Source organism: Odontesthes bonariensis, chromosome 4 (assembly GCF_027942865.1).
Source record: "Odontesthes bonariensis isolate fOdoBon6 chromosome 4, fOdoBon6.hap1, whole genome shotgun sequence".
Taxonomy (NCBI): domain Eukaryota; kingdom Metazoa; phylum Chordata; class Actinopteri; order Atheriniformes; family Atherinopsidae; genus Odontesthes; species Odontesthes bonariensis.
Window position 1 is genome coordinate 39,652,865 of NC_134509.1, and position 22,268 is coordinate 39,675,132.

The 22,268-nt window shown below is 41.4% G+C and overlaps 1 protein-coding gene across 6 annotated transcripts in view; it reads left to right on the forward strand.

Moving 5' to 3' along the window:
• The window catches only part of usp34 (ubiquitin specific peptidase 34), an 80,062-nt gene that overhangs the window by 23,064 nt on the left and 34,730 nt on the right, over positions 1-22,268 (forward strand). For all 6 annotated transcript variants that reach the window (XM_075464200.1, XM_075464198.1, XM_075464202.1 and 3 more), the window contains exons 8-37: positions 1,619-1,680; positions 1,799-1,880; positions 2,056-2,148; positions 2,392-2,517; positions 2,650-2,779; positions 2,890-3,023; positions 7,206-7,912; positions 8,051-8,265; positions 8,392-8,507; positions 8,920-9,047; positions 10,426-10,515; positions 10,841-10,936; positions 12,918-13,000; positions 13,569-13,723; positions 13,926-14,039; positions 14,162-14,261; positions 14,750-14,912; positions 15,014-15,140; positions 15,602-15,752; positions 15,855-15,955; positions 16,071-16,286; positions 17,119-17,244; positions 17,331-17,453; positions 17,995-18,078; positions 18,211-18,297; positions 18,507-18,707; positions 18,793-18,875; positions 19,411-19,451; positions 19,627-19,751; positions 22,092-22,244. In XM_075464200.1, the coding sequence (XP_075320315.1) occupies positions 1,619-1,680; positions 1,799-1,880; positions 2,056-2,148; positions 2,392-2,517; positions 2,650-2,779; positions 2,890-3,023; positions 7,206-7,912; positions 8,051-8,265; positions 8,392-8,507; positions 8,920-9,047; positions 10,426-10,515; positions 10,841-10,936; positions 12,918-13,000; positions 13,569-13,723; positions 13,926-14,039; positions 14,162-14,261; positions 14,750-14,912; positions 15,014-15,140; positions 15,602-15,752; positions 15,855-15,955; positions 16,071-16,286; positions 17,119-17,244; positions 17,331-17,453; positions 17,995-18,078; positions 18,211-18,297; positions 18,507-18,707; positions 18,793-18,875; positions 19,411-19,451; positions 19,627-19,751; positions 22,092-22,244 (4,212 nt within the window). The remainder of the gene's footprint in view (positions 1-1,618; positions 1,681-1,798; positions 1,881-2,055; positions 2,149-2,391; positions 2,518-2,649; positions 2,780-2,889; positions 3,024-7,205; positions 7,913-8,050; positions 8,266-8,391; positions 8,508-8,919; positions 9,048-10,425; positions 10,516-10,840; positions 10,937-12,917; positions 13,001-13,568; positions 13,724-13,925; positions 14,040-14,161; positions 14,262-14,749; positions 14,913-15,013; positions 15,141-15,601; positions 15,753-15,854; positions 15,956-16,070; positions 16,287-17,118; positions 17,245-17,330; positions 17,454-17,994; positions 18,079-18,210; positions 18,298-18,506; positions 18,708-18,792; positions 18,876-19,410; positions 19,452-19,626; positions 19,752-22,091; positions 22,245-22,268) is intronic.

Here is a 22,268-nt window from a genome sequence, read left to right on the forward strand (position 1 = left end):
AGCTATGTTATTAATTTGTTTACAATGAAGATGTGAGTATTAATACAATAAAGTTCTGTTTGACCAATTATTAATGAAGGAATTATTTTGAAGAATTTTTATTTTAATTTTTAATTCTGTTCTCAATCTGTAGAAAATGCTGTGAACACCTAATTATGCATAAAAAAAAAATACCGTGAAACCGTGATACCGTGAAAAAATACCGTGATATGTATTTTTGGTCATACCGCCCAGCACTACCGGACTCCTTGATATGGGCTGTGTCAGAGTTTGGTCCGCATTGCCGGCAGTAAGTCGGACATGTTTCCTGTGAGGGTTGGACTCCGTCAGGGCTGCCCTTTGTCACCGATTCTGTTCATAATTTTTATGGACAGAATTTCTAGGCGCAGCCAGGGCGTTGAGGGGGTCCGTTTTGGCGGCCTCAGAATCGGGTCTCTGCTTTTTGCGGACGATGCGGTTCTGTTGGCGTCGTCAGGCCATGACCTTCAGCTCTCACTGGAGCGGTTCGCAGCCGAGTGTGAAGCGGCTGGGATGAGAATCAGCACCTCCAAATGTGAGACCATGGTCCTCAGCCGGAAAAGGGTGGAATGCCCTCTCCGGGTCGGGAATGAGATCCTTCCCCAAGTGGAGGAGTTCAAGTATCTCGGGGTCTTGTTCACGAGTGAGGGACGAATGGAGCAGGAGATTGACAGGCGGATCGGTGCGGCGTCTGCAGTGATGCGGGCTCTGCACCGGCCCGTCGTGGTGAAGAAGGAGCTGAGCCAGAAGGCGAAGCTCTCGATTTACCGGTCAATCTATGTTCCTACCCTCACCTATGGTCACGAGCTGTGGGTAGTGACCGAAAGAACGAGATCGCGAATACAAGCGGCCGAAATGAGTTTCCTCCGCAGGGTGTCTGGGCTCTCCCTTAGAGATAGGGTGAGAAGCTCGGTCATCCGGGAGGGGCTCGGAGTAGAACCGCTGCTCCTCCGCATCGAGAGGAGTCAGATGAGGTGGCTCGGGCATCTGGTGAGAATGCCTCCTGGACGCCTCCCTGGAGGTATTGCCATTAAAACAAATATTACTGGACACAAATATTACTATTACTGGACACACTCAGCACAAAAAGTGCATAGGATTTATAAAACTTAAAATAACAAAATAGTGATGATCAGTACAGACAAAACAAATGTAAATAGGATTTATAAAACTTAAAATAACAAAATAGGGATGATCAGTACAGACAAAACAAAGTGCATAGGCTTTATAAAACTAAAAAAATAAAATAAATATTGCAAACATCCCTTGCAGCGAAATGCATCAATTGCATGTGTCCTATCATTAAAGGCATAAAAAGCCCCCAAAAATAAAAAATAAAAATAATGGATACTTGGCGTCAAGAATCGATGCAGTAGATCGCGAAAATTAGAATTGCGATGCATCATCATGACGATTATTTTGCACACCCCTAATATGCACGTGTGATTCTGGACCAATGGGGGACCTGTTCGTTGACTGCATAGAAAAGATGCATGTAATGTCTTAGCTTGTGATGTAATGTCTTAGCTTGTGATGTTAAGCATACAGCTTGGGAAGTTGCATGAATTCAGTGCTTAACTCCGTCTTTGTGTTTCCTCAGAATCAGCTCCACACCTTCAATGATGTGTGCAACAATGAGTCTCTTGTGTCTGACACAGAAACGTAAGTAAACTGTAAGAGTTGCATCCATGAGCTGCATCTGTGGAGCGCCCATTTTCTACTGTAGTACTTCTTTTAAAGTCACTGAACATTTGAGTGAGATTGTCCCTCGTCCTTTCAGGTCCATAGCAAAGGAACTAGCCGACTGGCTGATCCACAACAACGTAGTGGAGCACATATTCGGACCCAACTTGCACATTGAAGTGAGAATTTTGATCCTGTCATGTGAACAGCCTTCAACATGAAATGATGTTTCACTGGGTTTAACCCTCTTTATTATATTCCAGGGTGTCCTCAATGTAAACTGTACTCTCTGGTTATTGTAATTGAACAATGTGACAGACGTGAGAAAGTAGAAGACATGTGTTTGTTTTCTAGATCATCAAACAGTGCCAGGTGATCCTTAACTTCTTGGCTGCTGAGGGTCGACTCAGCACGCAGCATGTGGACTGTATTTGGGCTGCAGCTCAGGTAAGACCAGATGGGATTGCTCTTTGGAACCATATATAGTAGCCTGATACATAAGATAGACAGAATTATTATTGGGTTGATGAACACGACAGATATAAGCAGCAGTGTTGGCTGGTTTGGTTCTTAGCTCTAGATGAAAAGAATTTGCATTTGTAAAAAAATCTTTGTACATGGTTTAGGTTTATCAGTGTCAGTTTGTGCTCCCTTGATATAAAAGCATGTATTTTGTTTTTATGTTATTAGCTGAAACATTGCAGCCGCTACATCCACGACCTGTTCCCATCACTCATTAAAAATCTGGACCCCGGACCTCTCCGTCATGTCCTAAACCTGGTTTCCACTCTGCATCCGAGTGCCCACACTGAGCAGGTGCTGCACAGACTCACAGCCGCAAAAATAAGCCGCCAAAGCTAAACTCCACCACACTGTTTTTTAGGATGCAAAGACTGTTTTGTTTTTTTCCACCCAGGCATCAAAATAATGCGTCTTCTTTTTCCTCAGACATTATACCTGGCCTCGATGTTGATCAAGGCTTTGTGGAACAACGCCCTGGCAGCGAAGGCCCAGCTCTCCAAACAGAGCTCCTTTGCCTCCCTTCTGAAAACCAACATCTCCATGGGGAACAAGAAAGGTCAGCCTGGATTCATTTAGTTGGAAGCCTGTAAAAGCAGTTCTGTCATATTTTCTGTCTTCTAGACAGATTTTTTTTGGGTGGGTCTAAGTCCTTTTGTCTGGTGTCAGGTTCAACAGCTGCCAGTCCAGACAGTAGCGACAACAGTGACACGCAGCACAGCGGAGGCAGTGACATGGAGATGGAAGACCAGATGATGGTGACTGGCAGTAAGAGGAGCCAGCAGAGGCTGTCGGATACAGAGGTAGATTCACAGACTTGCATGAAACCTTAAAGATTGATACAATTAGATGATGACCAAGATGTCCACACTGCAAACAACTCATGTGTCAGTAAATAAGCAATAATAATGATGGCGCTGCACAAAATGCTTTGGTTTGACAGTAAGCATGTTTGTATGACACTAGAAAAAATGTTGGATTGGTCCAACCAGAACTGAATCGATGAAATACATGACGAAATTAAATGAATACTTAAAGCCATAATGTGTAATATTTCACGTTGTCTATTAACAAATTTGAGTCTTATCATTCACAAGTATTACCTCAATCGTTATTAATTACCTCCATCACAAAAGTGCAGTGTTCTTATATTCTTTATATTCAGCATACGAATGTACATAAGAGTGTTACACTCCAATGAATGTCTCCATGTTGCTCCGCCATTTTAAAACTACGGAATTTGTAGAAGGACATGTCATCAGCTTCGCATTTTCCGTTTCCACATTGGAAACGGAAATTCCACATTGGAAACGGAAAATGCGAAGCTGATGACATGTCCTTCTACAAATCCCGTAGTTTTAAAATGGCGGAGCGACATGGAGACATTCATTGTCCGTGAAATATTACACATTATAGCTTTAAGTCACCCCAAAGGAAAATTGTATTATTGCAGTAACTTTTTCTGTTATGAGGAGGATGGGCAGTGTTGTTCATTATGTTAATCAATGTATGCAGCATTCTTCTTTTTACAATCAGTTCCAGGGGCTCCAGAGCAGAACCGGCCTGCTTTAGCAGTTTGTTCAGTATCTTGAGTCTCTGGCTCTGATGCTGCTGCCCCAACAGATGCTGCAAAGCAGATTGTACTCTCCACCACAGACTTGTAGAAAATAACCAACATTTGGGTGCAGACATTGAAGGTCATTAGTTTCCTCTAGTGCTGTATGTTGTGCCTCCGTGTTGCATTTCCAGTCCAGTCTGCTGTCCAGGGAGACTCCCGGGTGTCTGTATTCCTCAACCACCTCCACCTCTTCACCTAGGATGGAGACAGAGTTTGGCTTACTCCTGATCCTCCTAAAATTCACAACCATCTCTTTTGTTTGTGTTCAAGATGATGATTGTTCCCACACCATGCCACAAAGTGATTGACCAGGTTTCTTTACTCATTCTCTTGTCCAACACCCAACATCTGCAGTCATCAGAATACTTCTGGAGATGACAGGACTCTGAGTTGTACTGGAAGGCTGAGGTGTACAGAGTGAGGAGAAAGTGTGAGAGTACAGTGCCCTGTGGTGCTCCTGTGCTGCTGACAGCCTTCTCAGACACACAACTTTTCAGTGTCACAAACTGAGGTCTGTCAGGTAGTCAACAATCCAGCTGGTTGTGGAGGCATCCATCTGTATTTCTGGAGCTTCTCACTTAACAGTGCAGGCTTAGTTGTGGTGGAAAGCAATGGAGAAATCAAAGAACATTATGGTCACCATGATGCTTACTCTGTCCAGATGAAAGTGGCCTCGCTGAAGCAGGCAGATGATGGCATCTTCGACACCAACCCAGGATGATAAGAAAACTGTAGTGGGTCCTGAAAGGTGTTCACTTGCTTACTGAGGCGAGCCAATAACAAATGCAAATTCCATTTGTCTGTTAGACGGAAACTGTAAAAGAAACTGAGGTCTCAAAGCTGATAAACATACTCAAATCACTCCTGCATATGCTCAAATGGGCATCTTTTTGTAAAAAAAGATAAAGCACAAGTGTATATGTATACAGCCCAAAGCTTCTATAATTTATATATTTGAGTTCATCTCAGTTTCTTTTTAGATGTATTATATTTCTTTGGATATTCTTTAGATTTTTCAATGAATTTTTTTCCTTTGAAAACAATTATTTGAGACATTTTTTATGCAGTAAATTTCCCTCTCATGCATGTATTTTGGGACAAGGATGGTGGTCAGTTGAAATGATTCTGACCACAGCTTGACTGAGCAGTAACCGTTGTGTATTACTTTCTCGTGGACTTTTATGTGCTGTGCTCTCCTCTGGGCTTTGGTGCAAGTCAGAGGACAAAGTTCCATAGACGCAAATTGCAATTCAAGTTCAGTGCCAGCTGCGATGCAGCTGAGAAGATATCCAGAAAAAAATCTACTTTTTCCTGCTGTAGACTTTGATGTAGGATGTGTCTGCCAAGCTGTCAGCTGCCAGAGCTGCTGCTCCTTTTCTCTGGAGGAGGAGACGTTTAGAGGGTGTAGCCGACAATGGATCCCCCATCGCGAACCCTTCCCTTTGCCTGTATATTTTTCGTTTGAATTGGAAAAGTGTAGATTTGGCTACAAAACTTAGGAGCTGGGATATATCCTCCACAGTTAAGTTTGTGCTTTTTTGTAATGTCCTGCCCATCCTAAGGCATTTTTCTACTATGTTAAGTGTGGCTTCCACTGGTGTTTTTGTGAACCGTGATAACGCGTTATGTGATATGAACATTTCATCTGGTTTAAGCTTCAAGTTGCTCAGTTCTGGTGCCAGTTGTTTTGAGTTTTTCAATTTTTGTTAGGTCGGACCTAAGAGAGGTTTTCTGATCTCTACTAAGGCCTTTAATAGCTTTTCTGTGACAGAGCCCATGCTGCCCACAGTAGGGCGCTGTGGGATCCCTGGGTTGTGTATTTTGTGTATAAAGGGATTATATGAGTCCTTATCTGTCTTACCCATCTGTAGTTATTGTTTCAGTAGGTCTTTCAGTTTCTTTTTCTTTTCCTCTGTTGGGTCCTTTTTCTATTGCTTGATATGTGTTGTTGTCACTGAGCATAAATTCCATCCAGTGTCCATAACTAGTGTAGTCCTTCCTTTGTCTGCTGGTAGCATCCTGATGGATTGGTCTTTAGACAATGCCTGCATGGCTCTCTGCTTCTCTTGGGGTACGTCTGACTCTTGTGACTTGGCTGATTTATTTATTAGGACTGGGCGCGCTAACTCGTTATTATCGCGTTAACTTGTTAATTATTTAACGCCGATAAATATTTTATCGCGCATTAACGCAGGTTTTATTATTGTAAAAGTCTGTTGAATGCATCACATTCACACAGTTACAGCAAACACCACGAAGCATGGAGGAATAAAATAAAAATAAACTAGCAGCTAACCTTAGCGTTACAGGTGCTCCTCGGTCTCGATGTAAAGCTCACGGAGCTAACTGGCGCTACTTCTTGCTTTACTTGTTTCAACATAAAAGCACGTATTTCAAAATAAATTTAAAAAAAAACTCCTGCATTTACAGCCAAGTTGAATTGTCTTCTCAGCGTAGTAGTTCCAGTCTAAAATATCACTTAAAGGCAAAACACACACCTGATAGCAGCAAGTCATTCAAGGAAACAGACAGTGGAGCGAGGCTTCTACATAAAAACTACAGAAAGATGCTGATGTTAAAAGTGTGTTTGCACAACAAATGTTATGGCACTTTCATTCATATGGCAGCACATTTAAAATAAAGCTAAATGCTAAAAGCTATACACTACTTTTGGATTCATTTTTGCATTCTGCGTACAAATGCGATTAATCGTGATTAATCAGCGAAATCATGTGATTAATTAGATTAAACATTTTAATCGTTGCCCAGCCCTATTATTATAATTTTTTTTTTTAACATCACCACTACTTCATTTCATAGCTCTGCTTTCTGTCCTTGATCTTGAATCCTTTGACATGCTAATTCTGTGGCTGCTATGAAATCTTCACATGGAGTGTCTTTCCTCATTATTAGGAGAGTACATTACGTTCCATTTCTGTGGGGTTGCGTTTTGATAGGTTACATCCATCTCTCCTTTGCTGCGGCCTCCTTATACTTCTCTGTCTCCCTTTTTAGCAGATTGTCCAACGGAAATCTCGTCTTTTTTCAGAGATGTTGTTTATCTTATTTGCTGTGCAATGAATCTTTTCATTGACCAAGGCCTTTCGTGCATAAATGACACTGTTCCATGTTTTTGGTCAGGATTGGATTTTTAATTTGCAAACTTGTTTGGTACTTTTCCTTCATCTCGATGGTGCAAATTAAATCTCCGGTCGTGTCGGTAACTGCCCGCTTGTGTTGTAGTTGTTCAAAACAACAGAGTTTCTTGACACAAATCTGTCCAAAACTTTCACGTAATGATCTGAATAATTAAACCAGCTCTGTTACTTCTTTCAGGCTTTATAAAGGGCATCTGTTGTTTCCTTAGGAGTCTATGCAGGGCAGCTCTGATGAGACGGCTAACAGCGTGGAGGAGGGCAGCAGCGGGCCAGGCAGCAGCAGTGGCCGCAGCGAGGCCTCCAGCAATGAAGCTGCCTCCAGCCGAGCCAGCCAATCAGCTGGCAGCCCTGGCAGTGAGATGCACTCTGATGACATGGCAGACAGCGAGGCCTTAAAAGAGGAGGAGGAGGAGGATGAAGAGGAAGAGGAGGATGACGACGAGGATGACGATGAGGAGGAGGATGAGGGGAATGGCTCGGGGGTCAAAGGCAGCCGGCAGAAGGAGGCCAGGGAGCAAACCGAGTCGAGGAAGAGGAAGGCTGAGGAGGCTCTTGGTGAAGGGATGAGTCATGGGGCGGGTCACCACCCGGGGGGAGGAGCCAAACCCAAAGGCCTTCCCTTCAGTCCAGACACGTCTGCTGTCATGGTCACAGCAGCGTCCACTTCTTTAGACGGCCATATGAGGATGCTGGACGCTTGCTCTGCCTCATCGTCTGCTCGGCCCGGGGGGACAGAGCCCCACCCACAGCCAGCAGACATAAGCCCCTCGGAGATGGTCCAGGGGCCACAGGAGCCTCCCTGTATGCCAAGACCTGGGGACTTCCTTGGAGAGGCCATGGGCAGTGAACTTTTCAGCTGCCGCCAATTCATTGGCCCCCAGCATCACCACCATCACCACCATCACCATCATGAAGGGTAAAATTGTTTCCTTTTTGTCCAAGATCATCGAAATCTTCTGAATTAATACCGTTGTGTAGTTACACATTTCAGTTTGTATATTTTTTAAATGTTTTAGGAATGTGTTTGTTTTTCAAACCTCCTTTCCTCTTTCAGCCCTATGGTGGAGGACATGTTGAGTGCTGATGACGTTAGTTGCAGCAGCTCCCAGGTCAGTGCCAAGTCAGAAAAGAACATGGCCGACTTTGACGGGGAGGAATCGGGCTGTGAAGAGGAGCTGGTTCAAATCAACTCCCACGCTGAGCTCAGCTCCCACCTCCAGCAGCACTTACCCAATCTGGCCTCCATCTACCATGAGCACCTGGTGCAAGGTAAGCACACAACAAAAGTTTGGGAGGTTTGGAGTATTAAGCTTATTAGTTTTTAGTCTTTGTGAACAAAGGTCATTCTACCAGAACCAAAAAGGCTGACTTTGTTAACTGTGTGTATTTCTGCAGGTCCAGCTGTTCATAAACATCAGTACTCCAGCCATGCTGTGACTGACATCAACCTGGATAATGTTTGTAAGAAGGGGAACACCCTGCTCTGGGACCTGGTGCAGGACGAAGACGCGGTACGACATGTTTTAGGTTTTTGTATACAGTTGGTAATGATGCCATCACAACCAGCAAACAACTGAAGGCTGACTGACTTTTAGATTTTGTTGTCAGCTTCAACTCAAATTCAGTTTGAACTACTTGTTGTCATGGTGCTTAATAGAGCTTCAGTTGACTAATTATAACAATGTGAGAAATCAATTTTAAGGTGGTAGCATTTAAAATGGAATTATTTTTGTTCATACACTTCCTCCACACCTTGAATATCTACCCTCATCTGGATTTATTTTTAATCTCTCGTGTCTTTTACAAGGTGAAGTAATAATATTTCTGATAGTCAAAGCTAGACATGCAGCAACATTGGATTTTCTCTCTGAGCTTCCACGTTAATCTGTTATTCAATTTGTCATTTTTTGCTTGTTTTTTTAGATTCATTTGTCTGAGGGTTTGATAAATGAAGCAGAGAAGCTGCTATGTTCGCTGGTCTGTTGGTTCACTGACAGACAGATCCGAATGCGCTTCATCGAAGGCTGCCTCGACAACTTGGCTCATCATCGGTAAGAAAGACCCAAGTGATGTCAAAGAGCATTTGAAATTCCACAGATGTCAACAGTAAAGAAATAAAAAAAATAGATAATATCTGTTAAGAAAAAGCACATGACATGTGTTTTAAATCATTGGGAAAAAAAGATATTGAAAATCAATCATTCCTCGTTTTCTGTACTTGGCAGTAACTAAATGCACCTATAGTGCAGAAAGCCTTAAAGCGATATTTCTGTCAGTTCTGAGGCTGGGTTTTCTGTAGTATTTCTGAATAATGAGTTCTGAGGCTGGGTTTTCTGTAGTATTTCTGAATAATGAGTTCTGAGGCTGGGTTTTCTGTAGTATTTCTGAATAATGAGTTCTGAGGCTGGGTTTTCTGTAGTATTTCTGAGTAATGAGTTCTGAGGCTGGGTTTTCTGTAGTATTTCTGAGTAATGAGTTCTGAGGCTGGGTTTTCTGTAGTATTTCTGAGTAATGAGTTCTGAGGCTGGGTTTTCTGTAGTATTTCTGAATAATGAGTTCTGAGGCTGGGTTTTCTGTAGTATTTCTGAGTAATGAGTTCTGAGGCTGGGTTTTCTGTAGTATTTCTGAATAATGAGTTCTGAGGCTGGGTTTTCTGTAGTATTTCTGAATAATGAGTTCTGAGGCTGGGTTTTCTGTAGTATTTCTGAGTAATGAGTTCTGAGGCTGGGTTTTCTGTAGTATTTCTGAGTAATGAGTGTCTGCAGGAGACAGCAGTCACAGGCTTCTCAGGTTGGGGAATCGGATGGTTTACTGACAGGAGAGCTCCAGCTAAAAGCTACTCAGAATGGGGCGACTGTACAAAGAGTATTCTTAAACATTTTGTGCCATAGAAATGTAAGCATAGGCTTATTGTGTATTTTTGCACGTATCACTTTTGCATCAGGCAGTTACCCAGACTGGCCCCACATAACACGTTCCATGTTCCCATATGGTGTTGCAACTCAGACCACAATGAATCGAACCATGAACTGCGTTGCTACACAGCCGTTCTGCAAGTGAAACAGTGTGGTGACAAAGTAAACAACTGTCTGATGTGAAGTGACATATTATGATATATATTATGATTATGATATATAAAAATCCATATTATGCCATTTGCTTGGACTTTGAGTTCTGAGTTGTTGGAAATGTGGAAAACTTAGTTCCTAGGTTGGTCCTGTTCTGTGTCTCTTTCAGCTTTAGCTCAGCTGTGAGAAAACCATCTGATTTTACTACTATACACAATTCCATGAAAAAAAATAAATCTCTCTTTAATATTGCTTCTACAGCGATAACAGGGACTTCTCTAAGTACTTGCATTGTTTTTCCTTTCTCTGCTTATCTCGTGTTTTGACCCTTGTGGAACATTTCATTCCTTTTGCCCCTCAGGTCAGTTGTGATTTCCTTGCGACTACTACCCAAACTTTTTGGCACTTTTCAGCAGTTTGGCTCCAGCTACGACACTCATTGGATCACCATGTATGTAAAGCCGCCTCCTTGCAGAATCACTATATCCTTTCAGTTCAGATAAGGGATAGTAAAAAGCTTTGACTATTTATTTTTCTATTCTTATTCTTGCCAAGCTTTTCTTAGATATTAGCTTGTGTATTGTATTGCTTCGAAATATTTGTATCCCTGAATATTTGGGAATTAAGGACAAAATACAAGATTTTCTTTTCAATTTGAAAAATGACTTGACTCATGAATACTAAACAGTCAAAATAGTTTCACTCTTTCATGTTAAAGGAGCAAATGAAATTTCTCTTCCTGATCTCTTTACTGATTTGGTTATTGGTTTTGTCAGGTGGGCGGAGAAGGAGCTGCACATGATGAAACTGTTCTTTGACAACCTGCAGCATTACATCCACGAAGTGCGGGAACACCAACACAAGTTTGCACTGTGAGTCTGTCAACTCCTCACCTCATTCACAATTCAAACTTTGGTTTACTGCAACCACTAGTTATGACGTAGTGTTGTCTCTGTACACATCTTCAGGTTGTTTTAAGCAAATATTCTCAATGTTCGGAACAGCCCGCACTGGAATTCAGTCTAGTTAAACTTGAACTTAAAACTTAAACTTCAACGCTAGAGTTAGCAGATGATTTAAATTCATCATTTGAATAATCCCCACACGACCGAGTAAAGCTTTATTACCTCATGGATTAAAGTTCTGTGGCGCTGTGACGGATTTCCGTCAGCTGAACAGCCTGCATAGTTTGTCCAGACGGATTTTCCGTCAACTGAACTCAACTGGGAGATCGTCCTGATTGAGAAAGGGGAGGGTGGATTGTGACGGGTGTTTGGTGTATGGATTTTATTATAATACTGATGTGATGTAACAGATTAAATTAACAGCAGTATTTGTTTTGATTCCTTTATGTTTGAGCCGCGCCCTCCCCTGATAAGTAAGGTGCGGCAAAAAAAAAAAAGGAACACGAGTTGTCCACGGCGGGGGCGGGGCGTGGGGGCTGGGGCTACAACTGCATGGAAAAATGACTTACAGTAATTATTAGTCCTAGCTAGCTATAATTTACAAATACACGACTTAAAATAGTATTTCGTTAGAGCAATATAGAAGGAATGCTGGACCGGTACCTGAGGCCTTTACATGTTGGAAACCCCCATTAGAAAAGGCGTTTGTCAGGTCTGTGAAAGTGATGGTTCGGAGTAGATTCACCCTGGGGTCATTTGAACCGTGACATCCAGCCAAGTAGCCCACCCGAAGTTTTTCCGATCTTGGCTGAACATCAGCTGAGTTGCTGAGTTATCCCGAATAGCTTAGTACAAGCGCTAATGGACCCTGGCAGTATCTCCAAAATTACCACACTAAAATCACATGCCATGACACCAAACTTCTACAGTAGTACAAATATGGTCTGTACTCACAAAACGATGCATTTGGAAGTTTGTACATAGTCCAGGAGTTTATTATTATCAACACAAGCCTGATAGCTTTTCTGCTGCTAAAGCTGCGTCGACGTCACTTCCTTGATCTGGGAGCTTCAAAGTAAGATGAGGGTTGATCTACTACTGTAAATCCCGGACTATAGAGCGCACCTGAATATAAGCCGCACCCTCTAATTCTAAAAAGAAAATCCATTTTGTGCTTGTATAAGCCGTGGGTGTCCACATTGTAATATGAGATATTTACACAGAAAGATGTTACACGTGAGGATTTTTAAACTTTTAATTAAATGCGTATGGTAACATAAACAAATACATGCTGCAAATGCTTTTTTTTTTTTTCGAACGTGCCTGTAACACCGATGGTTTTAACTTGAATACCTAGCATTTACAATTGCTAGGTATTTACAAATAGTAAATGCTTTTTTTCCCCAACAGTGCCTGTAACACCGATGGTTTTAACTTAAATACTTATTGGTAACGCACAAATAAGGGGCGTAAATGCTTTTTTTTTCGAACGGTGCCTGTAACATGGCTGGTTTAAAAAAAAAAAAAAAGACAGTAGCCTACCAGGAAAAGTCATTGTTCACCTTCTTCATCTTCCTCCTGCGCACTAAAACCATCAAAGTCATCTTCAGTGTCCGAATTGAACAGCCTCAGAACTTCGTCACTCACTTCAGTCTCTTTGTTGTCGCTCCGATTTACAACAATTTAGTAGTGTAAGTGTGTTTGATTTATCGTACAATTTCATTGGACAACTGAAATTTTATTGGTCTAATGTTACGAGGCAAAATGTTTTTCAGCGGCATGAAAAAAACAGAAAAAAAACATATATTTTCGCACCGTATTATAATCCGCGGTGCTCAAAGCTTGGGAAAAAAGTAGCAGCTTGTAGTCCGGAATTTACGGTAATGCTTTCTTTTGCTAATGCTGCTAATGCTAACACACAGTGTTGATCAAATGTCTTCTGTTGCAGGTACAGCCACAGTGCAGAGGTCCAGGTCCGTCTGCAGTTTCTCACTTGCGTCTTCTCCACACTCGGATCACCAGACCACTTTAGTAAGTCATTTACTCTGCTCGATGAACCTAATGATTCCTGCTTAGTTTTGTGTTATGGTAGACTTAGTTTTCACAACAAAATCCCACTCCAGCTGTACAGTCGCTTAAAGTAAGACACTTAAAAGTAAGTTGCTAAAAATATTTCCTCACCCACTGTAATTTGTGTTGATACGGACAAGTACAGGTTTTGTTTCCAAGGTTTTGACAACATATGCAGATTATCTGTTTCCATTTGCTATTTTATTACTCATGAAAAAAAACATAGATGTCCCAAAGGTTGAGTTTTTTATAATTGGGCAAAGGCCATAGTAGCTTTAGCATCAATTCATTGTTTGTGTTTAAAAAAAACGTTGTGTAATAAACCCTTTTTGCATAAAGAATGTTTGTAAGGTGCTCTCCTCCATATTCTGAGAGGCTTCATCAGCAAACGATGAATTCATCCACAAGCGAAAAAGTTGAGGCAGATATTTTCAGACTGCTGTTGCCACGGGAAGTTTTGAAGGAGGGGGTGGAGTACGCTTTTCAAACCGGAAGGAGCTGTAATTCTTTGTGTGCATTGGTCTTTTAGGGCTGAGCCTGGAGCAGGTGGACATACTGTGGCATTGTCTGGTGGAGGATGCTGAATGCTACGATGATGCACTGCACTGGTTTCTCAATCAGGTCCGCAGTAAGGATCAGCACGCTATGGGCATGGAGACATACAAACACCTTTTTCTGGAGAAGGTATACAAGACTGAGAAGTTTACAACACGTCTGATATCTCACGTTTCTTCATTAAGTTTTTAAACTTACATGTATGTGTGCGAGTTTAAAGTCGGTGGGAACTCAGCTGACCTTGAAGTGGGAACTCAGAAATGACATCTTCGGCAGCTCCTCTGGGACAGCGATTGTATGTTGATCATTGTTGATATAATTGTGTCTACAGATACCTCAGCTGAAACCAGAAACCATCAGCATGACGGGCCTCAATCTCTTTCAGCATCTCTGTAACCTGGCTCGGCTTGCCACCAGCACACTGGATAATGCTTCCAGCTGCGAGGTGCACAAAGTTTTCACATTAAGACTCCAGAAACTGAAACCTGCACATTGATGCCTGCAACCATTCATCTTGTTCATAGTTGACCTTGTAGATGGCTAATTTACTCCTGTGTATGTGTCCAGCTTTGTGGGATGGATCAGCTGTGGGGGATTGCTCTGAAAGCTCAATCTGCTGACATCAGCCGTGCTGCAATCCAGTACATCAATTCCTATTACATCAATGGTCAGTAAACTTGTAATGTTTACACACAGACCAGTTCCTAACACTCACTAACTGTTCTGAAAAGGAATGTTTCCATATTACCTCGTAAAATCCACAAAAATGTGTATCAATGAATTAACGTTATGCCTTCTTGTACAATACTTTAGTGCAATATCTCATGTCCTGATGTGCAATATTACAATATCACCATGACACTTTAAGTACAATGTCACTTTAATCACATTGTCATTTTAATTTTATCAACGCCCTATTTTTTAATTTTTTAAATTTATTTTTTAAATTTATTTTTTTTAATTTAAATTTTTTTATTTGTCACCCCTTTTGTGTTTTTATTTTCTTTTTCTTTGTGATTCCATTTTCTTGCTCTTCTTTTAATATACCACTATTCGCCCTTCTAATTGCCCTTCGGGGATAAATAAAGTTTTTTCTGATTCTGATTCTTCCCAGTTGACTGTGGATTCTAAACAATTCTAATTCTGTGTCCACAGCTGGTAAGACTGGCTTGGAGAAGGAGCAGGAGTTTATCAGAAAGTGTATGGAGAGCCTTCTAATTGCTTCAGCTAACTTGGAAAAAGATGCTTACTCCAGCCTGACGAGCATCGAGAGGGGGCTGCTCATGCTCAAAACACACCTGGAGGCCTTCCGACGCAGGTACGTAGAGGATTAAAAGGGGACCCTTAAATCCAGTGTGGAAAATGACTTTATGCAATATAAAAAGCACCCTCCCATCTTCTGTGTACCATCTCTGGTAGGTTTGCATACCACCTGCGGCAGTGGCAGATAGAGGGGACTGGAATCAGCAGTCATCTGAAAGCTCTGAGTGACAAACAGTCTCTGCCACTCAGGATTGTCTGCCAGCCAGCTGGACTGCCTGACAAGGTGACATTTTTACTTTTAACCTCCAAACTACCAATTTCAGCTAAGAACAGCTACTTTACAGCTATTTTGGACTTGTGTTTTTGTCAAAAACACAACTTTGACACAGTCACATATTTGAAATCTGAGCAATCTAAATCATTAACAGTTCCAATCCAATTTTATTTATAAAGCACTTTACAACTCAGCTCAACTCAACTTTATTTATAAAGCCCTTTAAAACAGCTCTGGCTGAAACAAAGTGCTGTACATGAGTAACAACACGAAATATAAGACATAAAACAACCTCAGTTGACCAAAGTGCTGTACAGAAAAATTAAAAGAATAAAATACAAGAATAAATTAAAAGACATACAACAGCTATATAATTTAAAACGATAATAATACTAAAATAAAAAAACAAAAAAAAAACAACAACATTTGTATAAGAGTATCTAATGCAAGTGTTGTTTTGATTTTTGAAGATGACCATTGAGATGTATCCGAGCGACCAGGTGGCAGACCTGCGAGCTGAGGTGACCCACTGGTACGAGAACCTGCAGAAGGAGCAGATGAACCAGCAGGCTCAGCTGCAGGAGTTTGGCCAGGGCAGCCGGCAGCCAGGAGATTTCTCAGGTCAACTATCTCAACGTTTTCTCTTGCAACTGTCTCTACATCATTTAAGCAGTTTTCATCCTGTTCGGAGCGTGTGCAAGAAGTCTTTCTCTTGTGTTGCAGGTGGTTTGATGGGACCGGTCAGAATGATCTCCTCTGGCCATGAACTCACTACAGACTATGATGAAAAGACTCTACATGAGCTGGGCTTTAAAGACATGCAGGTAACTTTCTGGTTTCTTTCTGATCACACTGGGGGCTAAATATTACACAAAAGCTTCTTTTCATTTCAGTTTTGCTATGCAGAGGATTGATCACTCTGTGTCTGTTTGATCCCAGATGGTGTTTGTCTCTTTGGGAGCACCGCGGAGGGAGAGGAAGGGGGACGGGGTCCAGCTGCCGGCCTCCTGTCTGCCTCCTCCTCAGAAGGAACACATTCCCATGCTGCTGCTTCTTCAGGAGCCACACCTCACCACCTTGTTTGATCTTCTTGAGATGCTAGCGTGTTTCAAACCTCCGAGTCCCAACACAGACAAAAGCAAGGAGAGCCCACAGGTAAATGAGTGGCAATGTAAAGTACATTAGTGTCTGATATACACTGTATTACCCGGACTAAGAGATCTGAACACATCACAGCAGCTTTAAAATCTTTACTCTGGCTTCCAGTCAGTCACAGAATAGATTTTAAAAGCCTGCTGATGGTTTACAAATCCCAGAATGGTTTAGGCCCAAAACACATCTGTGATGTGTTCAGAGAATATAAACCCAGCAGAGCTCTTAGATCCAAGGACTCAGGTCAGCTGGTCCAGTCCAGAGTCCAGACTAAACATGGAGAAGCAGCATTTAGCTGTTATGCTGCAAACAAGTGGAACAAACTGCCAGTGGAGATTAAACTTTCACCAAATGGAGACATTTTTAAATCCAGGTTAAAAACATTTCTGTTCTCATGTGTCTATGCATGAAATCTGCACGATATCTTTGAACTTATCTAGACCGTTGCTTGTTTTTAAATTCATTTAAATGATTTTATTTGTTTCTCTTTATATTCTTTTATGTATTTTTAATGCTTCTTCCACTCCCTGCTGCAATGCTTTTATTTTATGTGAAGCACTTTGAATTGTTCTGTACATGAAATGTGCTATATAAATAAATTTGATTTGATTTATTAGTCATTACATGTGAAAAATCTTGAGCTCTGTTCTCTTGATATATTTGCATTTTTAAGATCAGGCATCCAATAAACAAAAAATAAAGGCTGTAAAATGTCTGCATTCATGCAAATCTAAAGTATAAAGAGTATTCCTTTGAACATGTTGGTTTTCTGTGTTTTCTCTTTTTGTGTGTGTGTGTGTGTGTGTGTGTGTGTGTGTGCGCCTTTTAAATCCAGGATGCACGGTGTGAGGAACTTCACCTTAATGCAGAGAATCTGTCCCGTCGGGTTTGGGAGCTGCTGATGCTCCTTCCTACATGTCCTAAGATGCTGCATGCCTTCCAGAACATCTCAGATGAAACGGTCAGTCGCCATGCTTAGCAGATGCCTTTCATTACTCTGTCACTAAATTTGGCAAACACCGTCTCACTGGCTTTTCATGTTTGTAGAATGGAGATGGTCTGTGTTGGAGGGAGCTGTTGAGGATCAGAAGTCCCCACAAGCTGCTGTATGCTCTGGAGATCATCGAGGCTCTCGGCAAGCCCAACCGACGCATCCACAGAGAGTCGACTGTGAGAGAGCTGCAACAAACAATGTGGCGTTTTTGTGTTATGTGTTACTTTGTGTGGAAAAATAAGTGCAAAGTGGAGATTGTGATAAAACCTGAAAGTGATTTCATCGTAAGATTCTCTTTAGAGATTTTTCCACAGCTTTCAACTGCAGCTCGTGGTCTAAATCAGTGAATGGAGTTGTTGACTCAGTTGCTTGGACCTTACACATGTAAGGGTACCATGTATGGTGTAGGTTTACCATGTAAGGTGGCTGAAAAGCTACTACTTGACTATGGGTCATGGTAATCTTTTGTAAAATTCCCTGTGAAATAGTCAAAAATGACCTTTCACATGGAGGGTTTTTCCACAGTCAAATTGTAATGACTTTAAATCCTTTTAATTCAGTATTTCGACACACAGATACAAATAGTCAATCCCTATAGATTTAAAGCGCCTTTTTAGGTGTAGACATGCTCCACTGCCAAGACAAACTTTTATTTGATTTATGATGAATAGTATCTTCTTGTTGGTCCTTTTTTTTTAATCCTTTATGCGCTTCCAGGGCAGCTACAGTGACCTTTACCCTGACTCAGACGACTCCAGTGAGGATCAAATTGAAAACAGCAAAAACACCTGGAGCTGCAAGGTACAATGCAGCACTAAAAGCACAGTGAACGCAAACTGGCAAAAGATAAGCTCGAAAGAAAGCCCAGAGGGCACAAATGGACCTGACCTCTGTCTTTAACCGATTTTGCACTTCTCTGATCTGCTGCTTCAGTTTGTTTCGTCCGGAGGTTTGCAACTGCTCCTGGAAATTTTCAACTCGGGCATCCTTGAACCCAAAGACCAGGAGTCTTGGACTGTGGTAAGGCAGCCAAATTTAGATTACACATTATCACATTGTATATTGTGAGATTACTGCATTCACACAATAAGAGCAGTCTGAGATTTGAAAAGTTCTTTAAAGCTTGAATAGAAATAATCGTTTCATTGTATCGTTCCATTTTTATTTTCATTGCTGTGTGATTACAATTGAACAATCTGTTGCTAATCATCCCTGTTTTTCGTCTAAAGTGGCAGCTGGACTGTTTGGCCTGTCTACTGAAGCTGATTTGCCAGTTTGCTGTGGACCCCGCTGACCTCGACCTGGCTTACCACGATGTCTTCTCCTGGTCGAGCCTCGCCGATAACCAGCGCAAACGGGCTTGGCCGGGTAAATCCCGCAAGTCCACCGTGGATCATGGGAAAGGCCTGCACATCCCTCGCCTGACAGAGGTAAATATTTGACTGTTTAAGACATTTCCGGCAGGTATAGTGCATAGACATCATCTCTAACTCATCATCTGCTTCGTCTTGCTAGGTGTTTCTCAGTCTGGTCCAAGGCACCAATCTGATCCAGCGACTCATCAATGTGGCTTACACCTACGACAACCTCGCACACAGGTATTTACGTTGGATCTGAAGAAGTGTTCTTTTAATGAGGCATTTAGAAGAAGGTAATTTAGCAAATCCATTTATGATACATATATATATAAGAGATCTGAACACATCACACCAGTTTTAAAATCTTTACTCTGGCTTCCAGTCAGTCACAGAATAGATTTTAAAAGCCTGCTGATGGTTTACAAATCCCAGAACGGTTTAGGCCCAAAATACATCTGTGATATGTTCAGAGAATATAAAGCCAGCAGAGCTCTTAGATCCAAGGACTCAGGTCAGCTGGTCCAGTCCAGAGTCCAGACTAAACATGGAGAAGCAGCATTTAGCTGTTATGCTGCAAACAAGTGGAACAAACTGCCAGTGGAGATTAAACTTTCACCAAATGGAGACATTTTTAAATCCATGCTTCTTCCACTCCCTGCTGCAATGCTTTTATTTTATGTGAAGCACTTTGAATTGTTTGTACATGAAATGTGATATATAGATAAATTTGATTTGATTTGATATATATATTTCTTATTTATTTTTTCTCCTCCAGGGTTCTTAAGGCTCAGTCTGACCACAGGTCTCGACATGAAGGTAAGAATTTAGAGATTTAGTTTTCTCTGGCAACATTAAGGAACAAAGACATTGTCTTAAAGTCTGTGCCCTGCAAAGCCAATATTTTTCCAACCAGAAAGAGTCCTGGTTCTGCAGCAGAAAAGCATTGGTCTTCATTTGTATCTGCAACATGATAATGAGCTTTGGTCTACAGTGACGCACTACTCCATGTGGCTTCTGGTAAGCTGGACTCACTGCTCCTCTGCCGTGAAGTCCAGTCTGGCTGACAGTGACCACCTCCATGACTGGCTAAAGAAACTCACCCTGCTGGTGCCTGAGGTGAGCCATCCCCAATATCCACAATCTGAGTTCAACTTATCCAGGCTAAACTGAAAAAAAAAAAAAAAAAAACAGACTTCATGCAGCCTTGTCCACTCATCATTGCTACAGTGCACAGTGAAAATTTTTATTTTATTTTTTTCCTTTATTTAGCCAGGATTGTCCCATTGAGACTAAGAGTCTCTTCTGCCAGGGAGTCCTGGTCAAAATGGCAGCTTACATACAGTTCCAGACGCAGACAGACACAAAACATATAATAAGGAAAATAAACTTACAAAAAATACATTAAGAGAGAAAATAATAATGATAAACTTAGGCCTACATAAAACATAGCATCAGATCAAGGTTATGTGGTGTATGTTTAAAAACAATGACATTCCTCTGTGTAAACAGCATTAATTTCCCTCTTAAAAGTCTCCAAAGAGGGCAGAGAATCCATACACAATATATTCTGCAACTCATTCCATAGGTGAGGAGCATAAAAAGAAAAGCCTGTCTTTCCTAATTCAGTACGAGGAGTGCAAGACTGAAGTAACAACTTTTGTGAGGAACGTGTACCATAAGATGAAGTGCGAAGAGTCAATAAATTACAGATAAAATGGGGAAGTTTACCCAACAATGCCTTAGCAATAAAAAGTATCATATGCAATTTACGCCTTTAAATACAGAGATGGCCATTGGACTTTAGAGTATAGATCACAATGGTGAGTTCTTGAGGGGGCACCTGTTACAAATCGCAATGCAGAATGATAAACTGCGTCCAGCTTCTTGAGGAAGCATAAGGGCGCATGCAAATAAATTGTATCACCCCTGTTGAAAAGTAACATTTTGAACAATATTTTAATACACACACAAGTTATTCCCAAAACGTGCATAGAGTAAGTTTAATACAACATCTGTTCAGCTTACAACAGAAAAGAAAGGTCAATAATATAACTTAAATGACATATTTGTCCATTTTTGTGAAATTATGCTGGTGCAAAAGTGAGTACACCCCCATGTTAAACTCCCTGAGAATGGGCCGTGTTGGCCCGAAATGTCATGAAATGAAAAGGCATTAAAAGGGAGGTCATCGTTGTGCGTTTCATCCTTGCCTTACATTGAAATTTTACATTTTGAGTCTGCACCAGGCTAAAAGAGACGTGTGTGAGATTTGACTGAAATCCTATAAAGAGTATCATGATCTGCTTCAGTAGTCACAGTACATGTTGACAAGCATGTTTCTTTTGGTGAAATTCAGCTTCCTACTGTTGATGGCATCCATACAGCCCCAAACCATGTCACTCCCACTACTATGCTTGACTTTAAGCATGGGGCACTTTTCTTTGTACAAATCACTTTTTACCACCACACAGGCTTGACACCATCGAAAGCAAATTTGTTTATCATTGTCTCATCAGAGACAAACAAACTAAGGATATGGATTGCTGGAACCATGTCCTGTGATCTGATGACACCAAGATGAACAAATTTGCTTTAGATGGTGTCAAGCCTGTGTGGTGGTAAAAAGTGATTTGTACAAAGAAAAGTGCCCCATGCTTAAAGTCAAGCATAGTAGTGGGAGTGACATGGTTTGGGGCTGTATGGATGCCATCACCAGTAGGAAGCTGAATTTCACCAAAAGAAACATGCTTGTCAACATGTACTGTGACTACTGAAGCAGATCATGATACTCTCCATAGGATTTCAGTCAAATCTCACACACGTCTCTTTTAGCCTGGTGCAGACTCAAAATGTAAAATTTCAATGTAAGGCAAGGATGAAACGCACAACGATGACCTCCCTTTTAATGCCTTTTCATTTCATGACATTTCGGGCCAACACGGCCCATTCTCAGGGAGTTTAACATAGGGGTGTACTCACTTTTGCACCAGCATAATTTCACAAAAATGGACAAATAGGTCATTTAAGTTATATTATTGACCTTTCTTTTCTGTTGTAAGCTGAACAGATGTTGTATTAAACTTACTCTATGCACGTTTTGGGAATAACTTGTGTGTGGATTAAAATATTGTTCAAAATGTTACTTTTCAACAGGGGTGTACTCATTTTCACTGTGCACTGTACTAGCAGAGCTCGAGTGTAGGCAAAAGCTTTAGTAAAGGAAACAGGAAAAGGACTGGAGAGGAAGTGAAAACCTAATCTCTAATAATAATAATAATAATAATAATAATAATACATTTTATTTGGAGGCGCCTTTCAGGTCACCCAAGGTCACCTTACATTAGAAATAAAATAAATCTGGATTAGAGATTATCCAACTGTGTGTTAGAACTGAAGCATTGTGGAAGTATAACTGTTTTCAATCATTTGATTTTGTGCTGTTGTGTTTATTTGTAGCCGGCAGTGAGGCACGAGGCATGCAATGGCCTCTACAAGCTCTCTCTGTCTGGTTTGGAGGGAGGAGAGTCCATTAACAGGTCCTTCCTGCTGCTTGCTGCCTCTACGCTGCTCAAATTCCTGCCTGATGCACAGGCCCTCAAACCTCTGAGGGTAGGTCTCCTTTATCGCTCACAC